The 9,287-nt window shown below is 37.2% G+C and overlaps 1 protein-coding gene across 34 annotated transcripts; it reads left to right on the top strand.

Moving 5' to 3' along the window:
- The first annotated feature begins 6,703 nt into the window (after nt 1–6,703).
- LOC123666530 (major heat shock 70 kDa protein Ba-like) lies at nt 6,704–9,017 on the top strand. 34 transcript variants are annotated; one of them, XM_045600639.1, is made up of 3 exons: nt 6,704–8,537; nt 8,670–8,758; nt 8,837–9,017. In XM_045600639.1, the coding sequence occupies exons 1-3, from the start codon at nt 6,716–6,718 to the stop codon at nt 8,867–8,869; spliced, it is 1,944 nt and encodes a 647-aa protein (XP_045456595.1). In that variant the 5' UTR covers nt 6,704–6,715; the 3' UTR covers nt 8,870–9,017. The 34 variants fall into 34 exon arrangements, with proteins under 34 accessions (XP_045456595.1, XP_045456596.1, XP_045456591.1 ...); XM_045600640.1 differs by having other exon boundaries at nt 8,649–8,739; nt 8,842–9,017; XM_045600635.1 differs by having other exon boundaries at nt 8,649–8,749.
- The last annotated feature ends 270 nt before the right edge of the window (nt 9,018–9,287 follow it).

Here is a 9,287-nt window from a genome sequence, read left to right as displayed (position 1 = left end):
CATTGCGTACACTCAGACCACAAATAAATATTTGTGAAAATACAAATATCTGCCCCAAACAGGATTAAACTTGTTACCGTCCTACGTTAATGTGACTACGTACTATTATTTCAGAAAATGTCACTGAATTTATTTGTACAAGATTGTTTACGTGGACATTATCGGGTTCGACAGTCTGACTGACTGGACAGTCGCGGGTTCGAGTATTAGTCGGAGCAGATATTTGAATTTTTATATTTTTAATCTGAGTGTAGTGGGTCTTCCTACCATCTCTAGGTCAGAACACAAAGCTTTCCTTCCGCTAGCAATATTGCTAATGAGTATTTTGTTGCTATGCATTGTAATAAGGCACTTTTAACAGTTTTAGACCGTTTCAAGTTCTATCATGCCTCTTTATTTATTTATTTACTGGCATATAATGAATATAACAAAGACTAATTAGGTATGAGTTGGTCGTAATAATAATTTAAGATAAAATAAAACTTTCCAATAACTTCCAATTACTACTTATTTACATAAAGTTATATATGTTGCAGTCAGAACTCTTAACCAGTCAAAAGTACTATTGACTAGCGAAATCAGTCAAAAGTACTTTTGACTGGACAAGTTGGTCAAAAGTGGTTTTGACTGAAAATTATTGGTTATTAGTACTTTTGACTGCAAATTCGCGGTCAAAAATACTTTTGACTGACGCTCTCCGTCAAAAGTATTTTTAACTGCAAAAAAAGCATCAGTCAAAAGCACTATTAACTCGTTAGATGTGAATAAATTTAGTCAAATGATCCTGATAAACCATAATAAATTTATGCCCACGATCTTCTTGCGACTGTATGTCAATCAGATCGACTTGGCAGCGGCTGTTCATTTCAGTGTGCAGGATCGGTTTCTAAACCTGACCCATCCTTTTGTTGCTTTTCTTCCTTTGGCATACTTTGCACATTGATAAATATATATTAATCATTTCTTTTGTAATATTAGCGTACTTTTTTGCCGTTTCATTCTTAAGTCTATCGCGACCACCATGCCCTATAGAAATATGAGCAGCATCAATAATGTCGTAGATTTCCTCAGCCGGCAAAAATATTTGACAGGTTCTGTGTTTGTAACTAATTTTTTTATACCACAAACTTCAATGTGTTAAAGCGTTGTAGTCTACTGTACTGTAATGGTGTTTCCTTTTCATTAAATTTCGCGTCTTCCACATCCATTGCAAACTTTTTAAATTTTTCTTTTGTCATCACATTGAAATGATTATCTATTACTTATTCACCCCAAGCAATAAACTATTATGGTGAAACAGGTCTTAAACCTCCTCCTGTCAAAGTCTAATCGTAACTTAAATGGAGGTTAAACTTTATCCACAATTGGAGAAACAGGTCTCTATAGTAAAAATTATAATGTTTATGGTAATACAATTAAATAAGTGACATCTATTGGCTTGTACACTTAACTTTTAATCCAAGTGGTAGACTATGTAAAGATGCTACTCAACAATAGGTGGCGCTTTTTAGATAAAAAACAACAGTAACAGTCGCAATTAAGGTTAAATTATATTATTTTCACATAACTATGAAAAAAATAAAATAAAAAAGACAACGCAAGTATTACAGTGATAGGTACGAGAATTGTAAAATTAAGATTTAGAATTGAGAACTATATACATAAAATGTATATATTTATCGCCTCTCATAACTGTGGTCTGCATTTGCCTATGTTTTTTATGGGGCTTATGAGATTTTTTCCATAGGATAAATTAGTGATTAATTTATATTTTAATAATATTGTTACATTATTCACTACTAACATTCCTGTATGTACAAACGTTTATTTATATAAAATTGAGTCGGTAAGTAATCTACCATAATTCTGTACTCAAATAAGAACTCGAGTGAACTCTCATGAAAATTTTTCAGTCACCTTTATCAAGGAGTGCAATGCCTTAAGCCAATTGCCATTGACTCTTTTACGTCCTGAGAATAGAAATTTTAAAAAGAAAAATATAGGTATTATTATCACTGCATGTCGAATATACATATTAAATACTTGTAATATATTTGTTTTTATTTTGATTGTTATTTACTGTAAATAGCCCGGATTTAAATAATAATTGTACAAATTTCATAATTTAATTATTAATAGATACCTACTCTTTTTCCTGTTTACATAGGAAAAAAATGTTTTGTTTAAAACCAAAATATTTTTTAAATATATTTTGTACTAGTCACCACTCATCTAAGATGAAAACTGCAGGAGAAATGGCAGACAATTGTAATTAAAGTAATTATCTCAATCTATATTTATATTACATAATCTTTCTTCGGAGAATTGAAACTAAGGAATTATCCTTTCCAACTAAGTCTAATGTAAAACTAATTCATAAAAAAAGAATATTATTTCTATTTAAAAATATCCTATTACAAACGAATTTATTCTCAAATGTTACAGCTAACTACAACATTTAGAATTATTGAAAAAGGACATGCGATTGGCGAGTGAAGTTTGAAAATGAGGTCCTGATTTTGGACCTCTACTATACCTAGGGTCATTGCGCCTGTTCGCGTCCACTTAGTGCAGTTGGCAAGTTTGAAGAAGAAAATAAAAATGTCCCCGCACTAATTTCTATGAAAAATTTATTTACTGTGTTCATTATATAGTCTATTTAAAGATTAAATTTCAGTTTTGTTCGAAACATCTTTTTATTATTTTATTTAAATACAAACGTCAGAATTAGGCGATTTACCCAGTTTGCGTCCATAAAATCCAATTTGCGTCCACCCGCTGGACCACTTCGCGTCCACCAGCTTAGAAAAGGAATAAAGAGGTGATATTTTTATGATAATCTAAAGAGACATTGGATTTTAATAATTTATTTATTGAAGAATTATAGTTATTTAAAAATCAACACATTAACATTAGTAAATCACTATAAAGAAAATAATACACCTATTTATTCTTCTAAACATTGATAGAACTTAAAATTAAAAAACAAATTAACCTGTGTACAACCTATGTAGTCAGTAAATAGTAATTCCACCTTTAAAATTCAACAATTATCTGTTCTGTGAATTTTAAAGGAATGTAAGCAAGCCAAAGATCAGCCTGCAATTACAATCACAGCAGCCTTTCGCAGTCGACTAATGGACATAGGCCTTGACAAGTTCACTCCTGTGTTTTGCTCATAGTCACCACGCTGGGCTGACGGGTTAGTGACCACAGGCCTGGCATTGTCGTACCGAAGACGCTGCTGCCCGTCTTCGTCCTGTGTATTTCAAAGCCAGCAGTTGGATGGATATCCCGCCATCGGTCGGCTTTTTAAGTTCCGAGGTAGTAGAGGAACTTAATCGCCTCTTACGACACTCACGGGAAGAGAGGGGGTGTTTATATTCTTTGATGCCGTAAGCACACAGCACCACAAAGATCAGCCTTGATTAATAATAATTATGGAAACCAAATACGAGGTGCACACATATCTCCATTCGCATTAAATATTAATAATACCGCTGTTTTCTTCTTCTTTACTTGGTTTTATTTGATACTAGCTGTGCTCGCGACTTCATCCGCGTGGAATTATAATTATAATTATAATAAAAAAAATATTGTTCTGTTCGTAGAATTACAAAATAAATAAATTTCTAAAATAAAAGTAGCCTAATTTACTCCTTATTTCATTAGCTATCTAGATGGTAACGTCAAAATCAGTCCAGTCGTTTCAGTGATTAGCCGGAGCAAACAGACAAACAGACAAAAATTCTAAAAAATGTTTTTATTTATTTATTTATTTATTTTCTTACATCTAATATTACAGGCATAACCCAATTCATTACACATAGTAAAGGAGACAAAAAGCGAACGGAAAAAAATGTAAACTATAATTAAAAAAGAATTGGCTGATTTGAACATAATACTAAAAACAAAACAATAATAAATATAAAAATATTAAATTCATTTCTCATAACATATTATATACAAAGTAACTTTTGCGAATTCATTCCACGAACAAGAAAAAAGGTCTCTAGTGTTTCAGCCACCAAGTTTAGCGTTCTGACTGAACGAGCAAGGGGGCCGTTGCGCACTAGCTCGGTTCTGCCGTGGGGGACTGCAAATAAGCTCGGTACGCTCAAACCTATCCACTGCAGTACCCCTGGATTATTGACAACAACGCGGAATAATTTAAAATATAAGTTGCCAGAGCCAGCTCTCTCTTAGTCTCCAACTTGTTGTATCCAACCATGCCCAATACAAACAATGTTGGATACATCAAGGGATACACGCCATAAAGACTATGGTAAAGAAACCTGGTGAATTTATTTTGAACACGTTCCAGTATGAGACTGTATTTGACTTCATGTGGAGACCATACTACCGCATTATACTCAAGCTGACTTCTTATTACGGCATCATACAGTAAAGAGATTGCTTATTTTGGTATATGTACCGTGTATAAATTAATATACATTTAGTAAAAAGGTGTTACTTTAATATTACAAACAGGCACTCCAATTTTATTTCTTTGTGTAGCTAAGTTTTGTACCCTCTTGGTCTGCACCCACTGATTTTGTCCAATATCGAAATAGCATATTTTTTGCATAGGTGCTTGTCTTACCGATTTCTTCTTCTCTTGGATCTCATGGAAATCTTCCCTTAAATCTTCCTTTGTGTATGTTCTTTTTTCCTTCTTCTTTCTTATCTGCAAAGAACTCATCTTAAATAGAAAAAAATAAGAAAGAAATTACTTATTTCATTCAAAGTAGAATAGGTATTAAACTTTTAGTTTTATGTATTAAACTTATAGAATTAATTTAAAAAATGGACGCGATTTAGTTTTCTTATTAATCCCTTTAGGTATAGTTTGCGTCCACTGCGGACGCAAAGTGGAAGTTTTATAAATTCGGTGTAGCAGTTCGCGTCCACCTTATTTTAACTATTAACTATAAAAAAATAAGCAAATTCATAATTATTATAATTCCTTTTATCATAACCAACGCCTAGAAACAGCTATGTATCCAAAATAGACATAAAACAATAAAAGACTCACCTTCAAACGAACCGCTGCCCACTATTTTCTTCTCATTATTCCGTGCCTTCGCGCTCTCTTGTTGAACAGCCCTCACTAACTATTTTTTTTACCCAGGATTGCTTGGATGCACAGAACTTTTGTCTATGCGTACGTGCCTCTTATACATTGAGGTATTAGCCGGTAATTATTTTTCGACTTATTGGCGTCTTAGTATACTTAATTTCGAGACTTTTCAAAGTGAGATCCGTAAAATGGACGCGAATTGGGCGGTGGACGCGAACAGGCGCAATGACCCTACTACTACTCTCTATTTTCGCTACTAGTAATAATAAAGGAGTTTTCTAGATAAATGAAATAAATAAACTACTCAGTAATTATTTTCTAATTGTATTTTTTATTTTATGTTTATATAAATTTTGTTTGTTACCGAAACATTACGCGTATCAAAAACTGAAAAAGTAGGTAGATAACACAATCAAAAAAGTTAAAATTATGAAACGCAAACTTCCTTTTTTATTTAAAACTAGACGTGCCACGCGACTTCGTCCGCGTGGAATTTAACAAAAAAGTTATTGTTAAGTTCGTAGTTATAAAATAAATAAAATTCTAAAATATAAATAGCCCACGCTACTTTTTATGATATCAGATATGAAAGTCCGGTCAAAATCTGTCTAGCCATTTCAGAATTATCGTTATAAATCACATGATCACAGTCTTACGAACATTTCAATAAGAAATACATTTTTCTAGAATATTCTAGAACTGTTGATCGAAGCTCGCGCGGGCATGCTCCCTTTGAAAAATTGTAAGCAAAGTATTTCCTTCTCTTTCTAAAACCGATCTCGATTCGTCTAGAAACGAACATTAGTGTGGCCATTACTTAGTATTCAAATTACCTTAATTTAGTAGTCGTTTTAATGAAAAAAATTCACGTATTTTTGTCTGATAAATAATGCAAGTATAATAAATTGATTGTAAAAGGAGTTCACATTTTATGTAAAAATACAAATTTTATGTACAGCAAGCTGATATTGTTAATACATATTATTAGCATATTTATTAGCTAAGTACTATTTTTTTCGTTTTAACAAAAGCAATATTAATTTAGCTTACAAGAAAACTATTTTCTATTACTAGTGTTCTTAAATACTTGCTTGTATTAAGGTCAAAATACACGATACCATCCGTTTAAAAGACGTTCTTACTCACGAAATAACAGTTTTGACTTTTTATATTAATTATAATAATTATCAATTATTTATTATATAAGGCTTTCAGGACATAGGCAATTTATTTCGCTTCATTTTTAAATAATTATAATGACAAAAAAATACTATATAATAAATCATCGAGAAAATAAGGAAAGTTTCGACGCTGGCAGCCCTAAAATACTCTTCTCCGATAATGCTGTCTTTTTCTCTCTGACATACAAAGATTCTATTGGTCGGTGAAATGATATTATGGAACATTCGCGACGTATTTTGACCCGATTGGTGCGTCTAGTGACTAGTAGATTGTTCGAGGCTTTTTATTCGTTTAATATATAAGCTGCGAGCTTGGCGCGTAAACTCAGTATATTTCGAAAAGCGATACAATAAAGACGAAGAGAAGTGTTCGGTATTAACCGAAGTGAAATATAACAAGCTTTATAAATTAAAGTGATTATTTTTACAAGTGTCAATAAATTTATCAAAGAAAATGCCAGCTATTGGAATTGATCTTGGAACAACATACTCCTGCGTTGGTGTTTGGCAACATGGAAACGTGGAAATCATCGCAAACGACCAAGGCAACAGGACGACACCATCATATGTTGCTTTCACAGACACAGAGCGTCTCATCGGCGATGCTGCGAAGAACCAGGTCGCGTTGAACCCCAACAACACAGTTTTCGACGCGAAGAGGCTGATCGGACGCAAATTCGATGACCCGAAAATTCAACAGGACATGAAGCATTGGCCTTTCAAAGTCGTAAGCGACTGCGGCAAACCGAAGATCCAGGTCGAGTTCAAAGGTGAAATGAAGAGGTTCGCGCCAGAAGAAATAAGTAGTATGGTATTGACGAAGATGAAGGAGACTGCGGAGGCCTATCTCGGTACGTCAGTGCGGGACGCCGTTATCACAGTGCCCGCTTACTTCAACGACTCTCAGAGACAGGCCACAAAGGATGCTGGAGCTATCGCTGGTTTGAACGTCCTTCGAATCATCAACGAACCGACTGCAGCCGCGCTAGCGTATGGTCTGGACAAGAACTTGAAAGGCGAGCGAAATGTCCTGATCTTCGATCTCGGCGGTGGAACCTTCGACGTCTCGATCCTGACTATTGATGAAGGGTCGTTATTTGAAGTCAAGGCCACAGCCGGCGATACTCACCTGGGAGGCGAGGACTTTGACAACAGGCTAGTGAACCATTTAGCGGACGAGTTCAAACGCAAGTACAAAAAAGATTTGCGTTCAAATCCACGCGCCTTGCGACGCTTACGCACGGCTGCGGAGCGCGCAAAACGTACCTTGTCATCAAGCACGGAAGCCACGATCGAAATAGACGCTCTCTATGAGGGAATCGACTTCTACACCCGTGTGTCTCGCGCCCGCTTCGAGGAACTAAACTCTGATCTTTTCCGCGGTACTCTAGAACCAGTAGAGAAAGCCTTGAAAGATGCCAAAATGGACAAAAGCCAAATCCATGATGTGGTCCTCGTGGGCGGCTCCACTCGTATACCGAAAGTTCAGAGTATGCTTCAGAACTTCTTCTGTGGGAAGAAACTTAATCTATCCATCAACCCCGACGAGGCGGTCGCTTACGGCGCAGCGGTCCAGGCGGCTATACTGAGCGGTGAAAGCGATTCAAAGATCCAGGATGTGTTACTAGTCGATGTGGCTCCTCTGTCCCTGGGCATCGAGACGGCCGGAGGCGTCATGACGAAGATCATTGAGCGCAACTGCAAGATCCCTTGCAAGCAATCACAAACGTTCACTACGTACTCAGACAACCAGCCAGCCGTTACGATCCAAGTGTACGAGGGCGAACGGGCGATGACCAAGGACAACAACCTGCTCGGCACGTTCGACCTCACCGGCATACCACCGGCACCTCGCGGCGTGCCCAAGATAGACGTCACCTTTGATCTGGACGCCAACGGTATCCTTAACGTGTCCGCGAAGGAGAACAGCACGGGCCGCAGCAAGAACATTGTCATCAAGAACGACAAGGGCCGGTTGTCACAGGCGGAAATCGATCGCATGCTGTCTGAGGCAGAACGTTACAAGGAGGAGGATGAGAAGCAGCGCCAGCGAGTCGCTGCACGAAATCAACTTGAGTCGTACGTCTTCAGCGTGCGACAGGCGCTGGACGATGCGGGCTCGAAGCTGAGCGATGAAGACAAGAACACTGCACGCAATGTTTGTGATGAAGCACTGCAGTGGCTCGATAACAACACTCTGGCCGAGAAAGAGGAGTACGAGCACAAGTTAAGTGATCTGCAACGTACCTGTTCTCCCATAATGAGCAAAATGCACGGCGCGAGCGCCGGAGCAGCGCCAGGAGGAATGGGCGGAATGCCCGGAGGAATGGGCGGAATGCCCGGAGGAATGGGCGGAATGCCCGGAGGAATGGGCGGAATGCCCGGAGGAATGGGCGGAATGCCCGGAGGAATGCCCGGAGGAATGCCCGGAGGAATGCCCGGAGGAATGCCCGGAGGAATGGGAGGAATGGGAGGAATGCCCGGAGGAATGGGAGGAATGCCCGGAGGAATGGGAGGAATGCCCGGAGGAATGGGAGGAATGCCCGGAGGAATGGGAGGAATGCCTGGAGCGTACCGCAGTGGACCCACCGTTGAAGAAGTGGACTAAACAGTCCAAGCTTGTTATTTAATTATCTTGTATAAGACTGATAGTAATGTATATAACTCGTATGATCTCTCTAGTCGATTAATTTAAGTTTTTTAATATAAGTCATAATATGATCATCTGTTGACAATAAATAAAAAAATAAATAAAATTTTTTTTGTCTTATTTCTTCGATTAATATTTTTTGAACTATATTTAATTTTAAACTCCTGATTCAAATAATTGAAAATATCAGACCTCGACAGATGAGGCAATCTATAAATTATTTACGTCATCATTTCAGCTTATTGCAGTCCAATACTGGACATAGGCCTCCTCAAGTTCGCGTGTGTTGCCCATAGTCACCACGACGGGCAAGCGGGTTGGTAACCACAGAGCTGAAGCAGAAATTATTAATGTGAAACGAATTTAATTTTTTGAC

This window comes from Melitaea cinxia, chromosome 26 (genome assembly GCF_905220565.1).
Source record: "Melitaea cinxia chromosome 26, ilMelCinx1.1, whole genome shotgun sequence".
NCBI classification, from domain to species: Eukaryota; Metazoa; Arthropoda; class Insecta; order Lepidoptera; family Nymphalidae; genus Melitaea; species Melitaea cinxia.
The sequence above is the reverse complement of the archived record's forward strand: the minus strand, read 5'-3'. Positions and strand labels throughout refer to the sequence as shown.

Coding starts and splice junctions, on each gene's coding strand:
- LOC123666530 (XM_045600631.1), top strand. CDS start 6,716: ATGCCAGCTATTGGAATTGATCTTGGAACAACATACTCCTGCGTTGGT.